The sequence below is a fragment of the Anomaloglossus baeobatrachus genome, chromosome 4, assembly GCF_048569485.1.
Source record: "Anomaloglossus baeobatrachus isolate aAnoBae1 chromosome 4, aAnoBae1.hap1, whole genome shotgun sequence".
NCBI classification, from domain to species: Eukaryota; Metazoa; Chordata; class Amphibia; order Anura; family Aromobatidae; genus Anomaloglossus; species Anomaloglossus baeobatrachus.
Window position 1 is genome coordinate 441,751,196 of NC_134356.1, and position 15,605 is coordinate 441,766,800.

Here is a 15,605-nt window from a genome sequence, read left to right on the forward strand (position 1 = left end):
TCTGTCTGAGCCGCAGCACGTTCCCAGGGGGGCCCTAGGTCTCACGTGGAGGACTCCGACCCGGACCACAGTCCCAGACCGGCTAAGCGGGCCCGCTGGGAATCTTCCCCGACTTCTTCACGCTGCTCGAGTTCCCAGCGTGAGGACTCTCTGGAGGACGAGGCGGACGTCGCAGCTCAGGGCTCTGACACTGACGTTGGTCTCAATCTTGATACACCTGAAGGGGACGCCATAGTAAATGACCTTATCTCGTCCATCAACCAGGTGTTAGATATCTCTCCCCCGCCGCCACCTGTAGAGGAGTCGACTTCTCAGCAGGAGAAACACCAGTTTCTGTTCCCTAAACGTACACGGAGTGCGTTTTTCGATCACTCTAACTTCAGAGATGCTGTCCAGAAGCCCAGAGCGGTTCCGGACAAGCGCTTTACTAAGCGCCTCACTGACACACGTTATCCCTTCCCCTCTGACGTTGTCAAGGGCTGGGCTCAATGTCCCAAGGTGGATCCCCCAGTCTCTAGATTGGCGGCTAGATCTGTGGTATCGGTTGCAGATGGATCATCGCTAAAGGATGCCACTAACAGGCAGATAGAGCTCCTGGTGAAATCCATCTATGAAGCCACGGGCGCGTCTTTTGCCCCGGCCTTTGCAGCCGTGTGGGCACTACAAGCTATCTCAGCTTGTCTGGCTGAGATTAATGCGGTCACACGTAATTCTGCTCCGCAGGTTGCGTCTTTGACTTCTCAGGCGTCAGCTTTTTCTTCCTACGCCATGAACGTAGTTTTAGACTCTGCTAGCCGTACAGCGGTGGCATCCGCTAACTCTGTGGCAGTCCGCAGGGCCATGTGGCTGCGCGAATGGAAGGCAGACTCGGCTTCCAAGAGGTTCTTAACCGGTTTGCCGTTTGCTGGCGACCGCTTGTTTGGTGAACGATTGGATGAGATTATTAAGGAATCCAAGGGAAAGGACTCCTCCTTACCCCAGTCCAAACCAAAGAGACCTCAGCAACGGAAAATACAATCGAGGTTTCGGTCCTTTCGTCCCTCCGCCAAGCCCCAATCCTCTTCGTCCAGCAGGCCGGAGAAAGGCCAGAGGAACTCCTATGCGTGGCGGTCCAAGTCACGCCCCCAAAAGGCCGCAGGAGGCACTGCTTCCAAGGCGGCCTCCTCATGACTCTCGGCATCCCCGAACCGCATCCTCGGTCGGTGGCAGGCTCTCCCGCTTTTGCGACGCCTGGTGGCCACATGTTCAAGACCGATGGGTGAGAGACCTTCTGTCTCACGGTTACAGGATAGAGTTCAGCTTTCGTCCCCCGACTCGTTTCTTCAGAACATCTCCGCCCCCGATCCACTTTTTCAGGCGGTGAGCGCTCTGAAGACAGAAGGAGTTGTGATCCCTGTTCCCCTCCAGGAACATGGTCGCGGCTTTTACTCCAACTTGTTCGTGGTGCCAAAGAAGGACAGTTCATTCCGTCCCGTTCTGGACCTCAAACTGCTCAACAGACATGTGAGCACCAGACGGTTTCGGATGGAATCTCTCCGCTCTGTCATCGCTTCGATGTCACAAGGAGACTTCCTAGCATCGATCGACATCAAGGATGCTTATCTCCATGTGCCGATCGCACCCGAACATCAACGCTTTTTGCGTTTCGCCATCGGGGACGAACACCTTCAGTTCGTGGCATTGCCTTTCGGCCTGGCGACAGCCCCACGGGTGTTCACCAAGGTCATGGCATCTGTTGTGCCAGTCCTACACTCTCAGGGCCACTCGGTGATTCCCTACTTAGACGATCTTCTGGTCAGGGCACCCTCTCAGATGGCGTGTCAAAACAGCCTTTCCGTCGCTCTGGCGACTCTCCAGCAGTTCGGGTGGATCATCAACTTCCCAAAATCCAAGTTGACACCGACCCAATCACTGACGTACCTTGGGATGGAGTTTCATACTCAGTCAGCAGTAGTCATGCTACCGCTGGACAAACAGCTTTCGCTGCAGGCAGGGGTGCAATCTCTTCTTCGGGGTCAGTCACACCCCTTGAGGCGCCTCATGCACTTCCTGGGGAAGATGGTGGTAGCGATGGAGGCAGTGCCCTTCGCGCAATTCCATCTGCGGCCACTCCAGTGGGACATTCTCCGCAAATGGGACAGGAGGTCGACTTCACTCGACAGGAACGTCTCTCTTTCCCTTGCAACCAAGACGTCACTTCAGTGGTGGCTCCTTCCCAACTCTCTATCGCAGGGAAAATCCTTCCTACCCCCCACCTGGGCTGTGGTCACGACGGACGCGAGCCTGTCAGGGTGGGGGGCGGTTTTTCTCCACCACAGGGCTCAGGGAACCTGGACTCCGATAGTCATCCCTTCAGATCAATATTCTGGAGATAAGGGCAGTGTATCTAGCCCTATTGGCCTTTCATCGGTGGCTGGAGGGGAGGCAGATCCGGATCCAGTCGGACAACGCCACTGCCGTCGCATACATCAACCACCAAGGCGGCACTCGCAGTCGTCAAGCCTTCCAGGAAGTCCGACGAATTCTGCAGTGGGTGGAAGCCACAGCTTCCACCATCTCCGCAGTTCACATCCCGGGCGTAGAAAACTGGGAAGCAGATTTTCTCAGCCGACAGGGCATGGACGCGGGGGAATGGTCTCTGCACCCAGACGTGTTTCGAGAGATCTGTCGCCGCTGGGGAACGCCGGACGTCGATCTCATGGCGTCACGGCACAACAACAAGGTCCCGGCATTCATGGCCCGGTCTCAAGATCACAGAGCTCTGGCGGCGGACGCATTAGTTCAGGATTGGTCGCAGTTTCGACTGCCCTATGTATTTCCTCCTCTGGCGATGCTGCCCAGAGTGCTGCGCAAAATCAGGTCCGACTGTCGTCGCGCCATTCTCGTCGCCCCAGATTGGCCGAGGCGGTCGTGGTACCCGGATCTGTGGCACCTCACGGTGGGTCAACCGTGGGCGCTCCCAGACCGCCCAGACTTGCTGTCTCAAGGGCCGTTTTTCCATCTGAATTCTGCGGCCCTCAACCTGACTGTGTGGCCATTGAGTCCTGGCTCCTAGCGTCCTCAGGGTTATCTCAAGATGTCATTGCCACTATGAGACAGGCCAGGAAACCAACGTCCGCCAAGATCTATCACAGGTCTTGGAGGATCTTCTTATCCTGGTGCTCTGATAAGGGTTTTACCCCCTGGCCCTTTGCCTTACCCACTTTTCTTTCATTCCTTCAATCCGGAATGGACAAGGGTTTGTCTCTCGGCTCTCTCAAGGGACAAGTATCGGCGCTATCCGTATTTTTTCAAAAGCGTCTAGCCAGGCTTCCGCAGGTCCGCACGTTCCTGCAAGGAGTTTGCCACATAGTTCCACCTTACAAGCGTCCGCTGGAACCCTGGGATCTTAACAGGGTGCTAACGGCTCTTCAGAAACCACCTTTCGAGCCGCTGCGGGATGTCTCTTTATCACGTCTTTCGCAGAAGGTGGCATTTCTAGTGGCAGTTACATCGCTCCGTAGAGTGTCGGAGCTGGCAGCGCTGTCATGCAAAGCCCCCTTCCTGGTTTTTCACCAGGATAAGGTGGTTCTGCGTCCGGTCCCGGAATTTTTCCCTAAGGTGGTATCCCCTTTTCATCTCAATCAGGATATCTCCTTACCTTCATTTTGCCCTCATTCAGTTCACCAATGTGAAAAGGATTTGCACTCGTTAGATCTGGTGAGAGCACTCCGGCTCTACGTGTCTTGCACGGCGCCCCTGCGCCGTTCAGATGCGCTCTTTGTCCTTGTCGCTGGCCAGCGTAAGGGTTCGCAGGCCTCCAAGTCAACCTTGGCTCGGTGGATCAAGGAACCGATTCTTGAAGCCTACCGTTCTTCTGGGCTTCCGCTTCCTTTGGAGCTGAAAGCCCATTCTACCAGAGCCGTGGGTGCGTCCTGGGCATTGCGGCACCGGGCTACGGCTCAGCAGGTGTGTCAGGCAGCTACCTGGTCTAGTCTGCACACTTTCACGAAACACTATCAGGTGCATACCTATGCTTCGGCAGACGCCAGTCTAGGTAGGCGAGTCCTTCAGGCGGCGGTTGCCCACCTGTAAGAGGGGGTCGTTTTCGGCTCTTTTTATCGAGGTATTCTTTTACCCACCAAGGGACTGCTTTTGGACGTCCCAATTGTCTGGTCTCCCAATGGAGCGACAAAGAAGAAGGGAATTTTGTTTACTTACCGTAAATTCCTTTTCTTCTAGCTCCTATTGGGAGACCCAGCACCCGCCCCTGTTCCCTTCGGGCTGTTGTTCTTTTGTGTACACATGTTGTTCATGTTGAATTGTTCTTTTGGTTCATGGTTTTCAGTTCTCCGAACATCCTTCGGATTGAATTTACCTTAGACCAATTTATAAGTTTCCTCCTTCCTGCTTTTGCACCAAAACTGAGCCCGTGATGCACGGGAGGGTGTATAGGCAGAGGGGAGGGGTTAGACTTTTTAAAGTGTAATACTTTGTGTGGCCTCCGGAGGCAGAAGCTATACACCCAATTGTCTGGGTCTCCCAATAGGAGCTAGAAGAAAAGGAATTTACGGTAAGTAAACAAAATTCCCTTCTTTTCCAGGATAACCTTGTACGCTGCTTTATTCATACTTCACAAAGTTTAATCTGTCCAATTCCTGTCATGCTGAAGAATCACCAGATCATCCCCAATCCTTCACCAAATTTCACAGTAGGTGTAAGACATTGTGGCTTGTACGCCTCTCCAGGTCTCCGTCTAACCATTAGACAACCAGTTGTTGGGCAAAGCTGAAAATTAGGCTCATCAGAGAAGATTACCTTACTCTAGTCCTCTATGGTCCAATCCTTATGGTCTTTGGCAAACTTCAGCCTGGCTCTTTATATATATATATATATATATATATATATATATATATATATATATATATATATATGTATGTATGTATGTATGTATGTATGTATGTATGTATGTATGTATATGTATATATATGTATATGTATATGTATATGTATATATATGTATATATATATGTATATATACATATATATACATATATACATATATATACATATATACATATATATATATATATATATAATGTGTGTGTGTGTATATATATATATGTGTATATGTATAATATACACTGTACTTTTGCATTATGTGTCTGCATACATTAAAATCCCCAAGTAATTGTCATTAGCTGGTTAAGCTTACTAAAAAATTTCTTCCACTGAACAAATGTTTTGTGAGGCGCCAAGGCCGATGATCAGGAACAATTATTGTTTTTAAGTGGGTCTTTAGTGCCCCATTTCATTGCAGATAAATGTTGGACTCCCACAATCATGATTTTTTTTTTCTAATTCCAAGCATGTTACCTTAACTGAATTGTCACATATTTTTTTCGTCTTTTTTTTTTTCTTTTTGTAGTGTTTGCCTAATATCTTCCCACTATTTTAATATTGCATTCCCATTTCATTTTTCTTTTTAAGTCTTTAAGCCTGTATCTGCATCAGCAAAGCTTTACATCAATCCAAATGCAGAAGTAGAATTGAGAACTCCTAAGTTAGATTTTAACATGGAGATACAGCACATCGCAATAGAACTAACAAGGCCACAGGCAAGTAAACTGTATTTTCTATATCTTCCACAGAAAAAATTTAGAGTCAATAATTTTAGCTTTTAAAGGTGATCTATTTTGTGCCATCACAATGTTGTTGATTATATTGGGGTTGGAAAACTATATTATTTAGGGGGTTAATTTTGGATTGTGTTTTCGTAAAAGTGTCCCTGATAATTAGTACTGCTGAGTAATTTGTTTTTGTCAGTATATTGTTTTTCCTATATTTTTACTTATAGTATCTCAGCATGATTGACTTGTTGGAATCTGTGGATTACATGGTTAGGAACGCACCATACCGAAAGTTCCGACCAGCGGTAACGCTGAAAGAAGACCCCAGTAAATGGTATGTGCCTACTTTGAGAAGTCTTCATTTTATACAGTCACTCATGATCCGTCCCTGTTTCAGTGATTCCCAGTCCAGACTAATCGGCCGTGACTGTGGACAATGTTGATTTGCTTTAGTGTGACTTTATTGATTTATTATAGCAACTATTCATCTATTTGCATTTTTCAAACATTATAAGCTGCCATGTATAGTGTAACGATGAGGTGTGCATAATTTTCCCTTTATCAGGAACCAACATTTCTATCCTTGTAAGATTTGTGTATACTTATTTATTGCTCCTACTCACCTCACTTGATTAGAAGATGTGTAGAGCCCCCTAGTGGTGGCAACAAGCAGGTCAGGTTTTATAGAGGACTACATTTCACCCTTTTGGTAATATAAATAAATATATTTCCTATGTTTGTTCATCATTCTAATTTGCATGTACATGCATCTGGTCTTGTCATTCTTCTAAACATTGCTCTAAAAGCAAGATCTCATTAAATCACACTTAGTGCAGAGGATGGGAGTTTGAAATTAAATCGTTGCTGTCCTGTGGTGTCTCTTCCAGTCTGCTGCACTTTGCATGACTGTCAATCTTCTAAAGCAGTGTTGTCAAACTCATTGTCACCCAGTGCTACACCAGCATTATGGTTGCCTTCAAAGATCTGCTTTTAATTGTAAGGGCTCATGCAGATCTCCTGCATCACAGTGCGAGCATGGACTGCAATACAAAAATTGACTGGGGGCTAAAAGAGCTGTCCCTGGGTAGTTGAGCTATATGAGACCATTCCTTGAGTAGTAGGGCTATACAAGCGCTGTCCCTGGATAGTAGGGCTATATCAGAGCTGTCCTTGCTTAGGACTGTACGAGAGCTGTCCCTGGATAGTAGGGCTGTACAAGAGCTGTCCTTGGGGAATTCTGAAGAGACAAGTTGAACATCATTCTTCATCCAGCATCCAGGCTCTAAAAAAGGTGTTTCTTGAAGAATTTATGATAGATGTTGCAATATGTAGAAACTTTGTTTTATTCGATGTTTAGAAGTTTGTGATGTCTTTTAAAAATCATGGCGGTCATACGAAACACTAGTTGTTTTTGATCCAGGGTGTATTTTTTTTTTGCATTAATTAATTTTACATTTTTGATGAGTGCTCTCTACCACAGCATGCCAGACGTTTATTCCCTACAAAGATGGCAGCAGTGAGATCTGTGAGGACACCAGTTATGTGAATTACATGTCTCACACAAATAAAGCTGGGTTTGACATTCTTGGGGACATGTATTTTGTTTGTTTTTTTTTTTCTCCATGACACTGTCTCCATTTGATTGGGCATCGTCATACAGGGAAAAAAAGTAACAGACTCTAGAGACGAATCCCTGCTTATTCTACTATGGTCTTAACAAAAATTAGCATATAACCTTTGCTAGCTAATATTTCTGCAAATGAAATAACAAAAATTACATTTTATTTGGCTTTACCGTCCCTATTCCAATATATGGCTAGTTTAATATGCTAAAAATGGTAAAAGGCTTCTTTAAATGGGTTTTCCACACTCAAAAAGTTGATTTTAATCAATAGATCTTGGAATAAAAAGAAGTTCCACAATTGGATAATTGGATGTGATTAAAAAAAAAAAATGTTCCTGTGCTGAGATAATCTTATATATGTGCCCCTGCTATGTACTGTGTAATGGCCGTGTCTGACCGTACAGGGAAATGGTCTAATTATACCACAGCTCCTGGGCAGGGGAGGAAGTAAAAGAGTATAAAGACCTCACAGCACGGTCTCACCACTGATTATTTTTGTAAGGTAACAATTTCCCTGCCTGTTTTAAAGCAAGGATTTTCCTTAAAAAAAGAATAATTAGCGATCCCATACTGTAATATCTTTATACTCTTGTTTTCTTCATCCTCGGACCAGGAACTATGATATGATCAGACAATGTCCCTGTACGGTCAGACACGGCCATTACACAGTACATAGTAGGGACACATATATAAGATTATCTCCGCAACACAAACATATATTTTTTTTGTTTAATCACATCCAATTGTGGAACTTTTTATTCCAAGATCAATTGATTAAAATTAACTTTGATCTTGGGAAAACTCTTTTAAAGGGGTGGTTCACCCATATTTTTTATTGTCTAGATCGATATTATATTGAGAAATAATGTTTCTCTCAAATACCTTGTGTTGTCAATAGTGCCTGTGAGAGGCGCTATTGCAGACCGCTGCTCCCCGTCCAGTAACGTACCCGTCCAATGCTGCCACGTCACATCCGTGCAGCCGGCTGCATTCTGAGCCCATCTGCTCCCTCCTCCCTCACAGCACGTCTCTTGCTTGCAGCGTTCTGCGAGGAGGGAGGAGGGAGGGGGGAGCAGGAGACGCGCTGTGCTAGGAGGGAGGAGGGAGGAGGAGGAGGGAGCAGATGGGCTGTGACAGCAGTGAAACACCGCTCACAGCTCAGAGTCTGGAAGACTGTAGCCGGCTGCACGGATGTGACGTGGCAGCATTGGACGGGTACGTCACTGGACGGGGAGCAGCGGTCTGCAATAGCGCCTCTCACAGGCACTATTGACAACACAAGGTATTTGAGAGAAACATTGTTTCTCAATATAATATCGATCTAGACAATAAAAAATATGGGTGAACCACCCCTTTAAGCCCTTTTGGAGAATGCCCCAATCCCTCCCTGTAACTTCCATAAACAGGACCACCCACTATTTTGCTGTTTTTACGCAATCTACATCTTATTTCCACATGGGATAACCCTGAGTTTGCTTGAAAAGTCTAGCTCAGAGATCTCAAACACGCGGCCCCTGAGGCTGCTTCTTGCAGCCCACAGACCCCGTGACATTCGCAGCTCTATGCCGGGGGCCGGCGCCGGCAGGGCTTTACTACAATTGAATCATTTGCGGTGCCACGCAGAGGAGCTGTCTGCATTATACCAATGGCTGCTGCCCGCCAATCAGATGCAAGGAAGTGGCGTCTCTGTATGTCGTAACTTCCTTGCTTCTGATTGGCGGACAGCAGCCATCTCCTCTGCGTGGCACCGCAAATTATTCAATTGTAGTAAAGTCCTTCCGGCGCCGGCCCCCGGCAGAGAGCTGCGATCGTTACGGGCTACAAAAACAAGCAGGTACGTGCTCACGATCAGGCCCTAACCTGCGGGGCTGCATGTCTCATCCGCAGGAGACAGTAGCTGCCCGTGATCAGGGTTCGGAGCACTGCGGTCTCGTGTGTGTGTGTATGTGTGTGTGTGTGTGTGTGTACAGTACTACTGGGCACACTACTACAAAAATAGGCACAAAGGTACTGGGCATAATACTAGGATGAGCACAAAACTACTGGGCACAATACTAAAAGGCACAAAGGTACCCTACGACAAGGATGGGCACAATACCTCAAGGATGGGCACAACATTACTGGGTACAGTACTACAAGGATGAGCACAATACTGCTAGGCACAATTCTACAAGGAGGGGCACAATATCTCAAGGATGGGCACAAAATTACTGGGCATAATACTATAAGGATGGGCACAATACTACTGGGTACAATACTACAGGGCTCAAGGATGGGCACAATACTACTGGGCACAATACTACAAAAATGAGCACCATACTACTGGGCACAATACTAAAAGAATGAGCACAATACCTCAAGGACGGGCACAAAATTACTGGGCACAATACTTAAAGAATGGGCATAATACTACTGGGCACAATACTACAGGGCACAAGGATGGGAACAATACTACAAGAATGAGCACAATACTACTGGGCACAAGGCTGACCACAATACCACTGGGCCCAATACTACAGGGCACAAAACTACAGAGCACAAGGATGGGCACAATACTACAAGGATGGGCAAAATACTACTCGGCACAATACTGCAGGGCAAAAGAATGGGCATAATACTACTGGGCACAAAACTACAAGACTGATCACAATACTACTGGGCACAATACTACAAAAATGAGCAATACCACAGGGCACAAGGATGGGCACAATACTACTGGGCACAATACTACAAAAATGAGCATAATACTACTGGGAACAATACTAAAAGAATGGGCACAATACTACAAGGATGGACACAATAGCTCAAGGATGGGCACAAAATTACTGGGCACAATACTACAGGGCACAAGGATGGCCACAATACTACTGGGCACAATACTACAAGGATGAGCACAATACCTCAAAGATGGGCACAATACTACAGGGCACAACGATGGGCACAATACTATAGGGCACAATACCTCAAGGATGGGCACAAAACTACAAGAATGGGCACAATACTACAGGGATGGACACAATACTACAGGGATGGGCACAAAACTACAAGGATAGGCACAAATGCTGGGCACAATACTACAAGGTTGGGCACAAAGGTACTGGGAACAATACTACAAGGATGAGCACAAAACCACTCGGCATAATACTACAAGGATAAGCACAATAGTACTAGGCACAATATTACAAGGATGAGCACAATACCACAAGGATGAGCACAATACTACAGGGTACAAAGATGGGCACAATACTACTGGGCACAATACTACAAGGATGGGCACAATACTACTGGGCAAAATACTACAAGGATGGGCACAATACTACAGGGCACAAAGATGGGCATAATACTGGCAAAATACCACAAAGATGAGAACAATTCTACTGGGCACAATACTACATGGCACAAAGATGGGCACAATACTACTGGGCACAATACCACAAGGATGAGAACAATACTACAGGGCACAAAGATGGGCACAATACTACTGGGCACAATACCACAAGGATGAGCACAATACTACAGGGCACAAGGATGAGCACAATACTACTGGGGACAATACCACAAGGATGAGCACAATAATACTGGGCACAATACTACAGGATGAGCACCTTACTACAGGGCACATGGATGGGGGACATTACTGCAGCATGGGGACAATACTACAAGATGTTGGCTAAGATTACTATATGATGCTGCTAATTGTAAAACAATATTGCAAGAAGGTGATAAAAAAAAAATATTTTCATGCTTTATTTTGATTTTTTTTTGCCATTAAAAATGTTTTTTTTTTATATTTAAACTTAATTAAACCAAATGCAGCTTTTTTATAATCAAGCAAAAAAAAATCAAAAAAAGTGATCCCGAGGTGTGTAGAAAAAAAGCCATATAATCACTAAAAATGTCTTTTTGTCCTGCAAACAATGCGGCCCCTCTCAATTTTTTTTTCTATATGTGGCCCATACACCCAGCTCATTTTGAGACCCCTGGTCTAGCTAAATTTGGAAATGTTGGCAACTATGCTATGCTGCTTTCAGTCTGTAGGTGGATAATTCTTTATTGAGATTAGGCCTTAGGCGGGCTTTGCACGTTGGACGGGTACGTCACTGGACGGGGAGCAGCTGATGCTGCGATGTCGCACGCGATAGTCCCCGCCCCCGTCGCAGGTACGATATCTTGTGATAGCTGGCGTAGCGAAAATTATCGCTACGCCAGCTTCACATGCACTCACCTACCCTGCGACCGTCGCTCTGGCCGGCGAACTGCCTCCTTCCTAAGGGGGCGGGTCGTGCGGCGTCATAGCGACGTCACACGGCAGGCGGCCAATAGCAGCGGAGGGGCGGAGATGAGCAAGATGTAAACATCCCGCCCACCTCCCTCCTTCCACATAGCAGCCGGCGGCAGGTAAGGTGATGGTCCTCGCTCCTGCGGCTTCATACACAGCGATGTGTGCAGCCGCAGGAGCGAGGAACTACATCGTACCTGTCGCTGCAGCATAATTATCAAAAAGTCAGAGCCTGCAACGATGATACGATAACGACGCTTTTGCGCTCGTTAATCGTATCATCTAGCATTTACACACTACGATCTCGAAAGTGACGCCGGAAGTGCGTCACTTTCGATTTGACCCCACCGACATCGCACGTGCAATGTTTCAACGTGCAAAGCCGCCCTTACTCTAGGAGTGTGGTTTCCATACTGATACATCAGTAACTGCTAAACAAGCCTAATCGCTATGCTACAATGTACTGTATTCATCTAGTGACTAGGGCTGAGCAGATCTGGACTGTAAAAGTCCGGATCCGTGCGGTTTCAAAGTTGAGATTTGATTCCGGATCCAGCACTGGGGAAAATAATAGAAAAATAAAGAAAAACAGAATTAAAACAGCGTTTCATACTTACTGAGACTCTGTGTCATGGCGGCACATTGCTTCTGGGTCGCACATTCACTTCCTGTAATGCGCAATAGGCTCATCGCATACACACAGCTTTCTGTGCTTTCCCCGCACACTGGCCGTCCTGTCATCTGTGATTGGTTGCAGGCAGACGCGCCCTCAGCTTGTGACAGCGTCTGCCCGCAGTTATCGCTCATCGCGGCTCAGTCATAGGCTACACTCACTGCCGGCGGTCGTGCTCTATGGCTGCTATTTGTGAGATGTAGCAGAGCTGGGTGTGTCGTCGTCGTCTGACCTTGTGTGGATTACGTTGGACCTGCAGGGTGTTGGGGGTTAATAAAGTGGTGAAAGAGGGTGTGTTTTTGTATTTATTTATTTTTTTTAAAATAAAGGATTTTTCTGTGTTTCTTCTTATTTACTGTCATTTACAGGTTAATGATGGAGGTATCTCATAGACACCTGCCATCACTAGCCTAGGGTTTAGTAGCAGCTGTGCGCAGGGTACTCTGAAGAGCCGGTATAGCACCAGGATTGTCATATCTAATAGATGCTGCAACACCGGGCGGCTGCGGGCTGAGAATACCAGCCCCAAGCCGGCTTTATCATGGCTGGGGATGAAAATTGGGGCTACCGCACGTGTTTTTTTTTTTTTTTTTTTAATGATTTATTTAAATAAAAAAAAAGCCTCATGCGGTTTCTCTTAGGCTGGAGTCACATGCGTGAGGGACTCGGACGAGTCTGACATCGCATCACCGGCACAGCCGCGCACGCTTCTGTTAGGAGCGTGCGTGTTTCTAGGTACATGCACGCTCATGTTCAGAGAGCGGCAGGCCGTGTTGGGTGATGTCATGCCAGACTCTCACGAGTCTGACAGCGCATCACCAGCACAGCCGTGCACCCTGACAAGGAGTGTGCATGTGTTTGTCTACATGCATGCTCACCATACTGACCCGCAGACACTTGCACTGCTTTTCCCGCCCACTGGCCGTCCTGCCACCTGTGATTGGTTTCAGTCAGCTGCCACGCTGCCACTCATGGTGGGGGCGTGTTTAACTGCAACCAATTACACGCGCCAGTGGGCGAGCAAAGCAATGAATATTGAATTGTCGGCTCTGGAAGGGAAAAATGTGACCCGGAAGGAGTTTGCCGCCATGACACAGCCTAGGTGAGTATACCGTGCGCGATCCTGCCCCCCTATCCCTTTCACCACCATTTTTAATCTCCGGATTCTGGTCCCCATTGATTTATATGGGCACCGGATTCCGAAGCGGATCGGACTTTTTTTTAAACCGCCGGTGATCCACTGGTCCCGATTTTTGGCCAGTTCGATCAGCTGTACTAGTGACGTTTCGCAAACTAACAAAAATGCTCAAAATTGAAAGCATTAAAAAACAATAGCATAAGCTTATAGGATTCCTCATTTATGGAGTGATTCTTTAATTGAAAAGCTCCTTTGATGATAATATCTAGAATTGTTTATTAAAAAAAAAAAAGTGACTTTTTGTTGTCATTTCCTATTTTTAATCTGCAGGTGGAAATATGCAATTACCAGCATCTTGGAAATTCATGTTAGACGACGAGCAAACATGTGGTCATGGTGTAATATTACACAACACAGGGAAAACCTAAGATGTTACAAAAATGCATACAAGACCAAATTGACCCAAACAAAGGTTCCTGAAGAAACTACAAAGGAAATCCAGGTGATGGGGCTGTTTACCGATTGGAGTAACTTATTTTACATTTTGATGGCTCTTTTATGAATACAGAGATACCAAATGTGTTTTTTCTTGTTTGTTTTATTTCTAATTGGGCAAAAGAGGGGTGATTTTAACTTTTGTGCTGTTTCTTAAGTAAAGTAATATTTTATTTTTTTTTCTCATATTTTTAAAGTCGTCTTAGGAGACTTATAGGTGCAATCATCTGGTCGCTTATGCTGTACAGACCAGTGCATCATGGCTCATATACTGAGCACTTCTTTTGATTTCTGTCAAGTCTCTGAAAAACTGGATCCACACTAAAGTCTCCAAAGGAGCCCCAACAGATTATTTCATTATAATGGAACAGGCTGAGTCAATTTGGCCTCCCTTCCATTGGTGATGGTCTTTATAGGCCTACCACTGTATTTTGTCCAGCTAAAAAAGATGGATACAACTAGAACGGAATGAAACTGACTGGCTCCACCAGAAGTTCTGTCTGAATCCCATTTTGGCGGGTGGGTGGGAGAGAATTTAGATGGAAACCCCGATTCAAATGCTCAGAATAGAGCACTGTATACATGTAAACTAAGCCTAAATGGCATCTTGACCTGATTGAAATTGGCCTCCTCTGGTAGAAAATTGATGGGACATGATTAAAAATCTACAACCAACTAAAAACCAGAAAACTGAAAAGAACTTAACTAAAGGAAATTTAAAGGTGTTTTTTTTAAGATGATTGAAACAGTAACTAACAAAAAAAAAAGTGCGTGTAAAAGGCTGAGACCAATTTAAGCTATAAAAATTGTCTAACTGATCAGAAATTTGTTTGTAAACCTGGCTTTAGTGTGCACTTTAAGGCTATGTGCCCACGGGAAAATGTACACGCGGACTTTGCCGCAGGTTTACTGCAGCTACTGCCGAGAATCCGCAGCTATCCATTGCTGAGCGATTCGAGCATTTTTGTTTGGGTAAACAACTAAAAGTGCAGAAATACCTGTGGAAGTCCCGCCCTCTATCTCCATAGTGAAAAGGCAGGAATTCCGCAGATATTTCCACATGAATAATTGACATGCAGTTACGTGCGGCTGTGGGACATCCGCAGTATATTCCGCAGCCGCACATACCGCAGCATTGATACAGCCAGTGAAAATGGACTGCACTTGGATGTCATCAGTGTGCAGTCTGATGCTTTCCACAGACCCATAGACATCAATTGATCCAACTCTCAGTCAAAAATTGGATGTTTTAACATTTTTTTCCTTGGGCCACTCTGTCTGAGGAAAAGTCGGACATGTGCACAGTCCCATGTTATATATGTCCGAGTGCTATCAGTGAAAAACCATGAATATCACCCATACGAAAAAATCGATCTTGTACAAGAGTTAAGCGAATGAGTCTTCTGAAGTTTTTATCCTTTTTGATTTTCTCTATGGTTTTATAGATGTTTGCATATGTTTTTGTTTTTTTCCTTCTAGGCACTGGAAAAGCCTCTTGATGTATTTAATATAGTTCTCGCTAGGCAGCAAGCACAATCGGAGGTAACTTTTTTTTTTTTTTATTAGTATTAAGGGAACCTGTTTAAATATATCATTTTTTGTGTAGTACCCATAAAATTGCTTTCTTGGAGCCTTCGTTGGAGAAGACAGGAAACCATGTGGTGTTTGTTGCTGCCACTAGAAGGATGACACTAGGCTAAAAAGTTAACTACTCAGCCGTTTACACCCATCAACTGGAAGCAAGCTAATCAGATACCTTGACTTACAAGTTAAATTTGTTCTGTGACC

At 45.7% G+C, this 15,605-nt stretch overlaps 1 protein-coding gene across 4 annotated transcripts in view; it reads left to right on the top strand.

Moving 5' to 3' along the window:
* VPS13C (vacuolar protein sorting 13 homolog C) overlaps positions 1-15,605 on the top strand; it is a 492,503-nt gene that overhangs the window by 122,191 nt on the left and 354,707 nt on the right. For all 4 annotated transcript variants that reach the window (XM_075345525.1, XM_075345526.1, XM_075345527.1 and 1 more), the window contains 4 exons: positions 5,469-5,596; positions 5,836-5,942; positions 13,653-13,824; positions 15,297-15,359. In XM_075345525.1, coding sequence (XP_075201640.1) covers positions 5,469-5,596; positions 5,836-5,942; positions 13,653-13,824; positions 15,297-15,359 — 470 coding nt within the window. The remainder of the gene's footprint in view (positions 1-5,468; positions 5,597-5,835; positions 5,943-13,652; positions 13,825-15,296; positions 15,360-15,605) is intronic.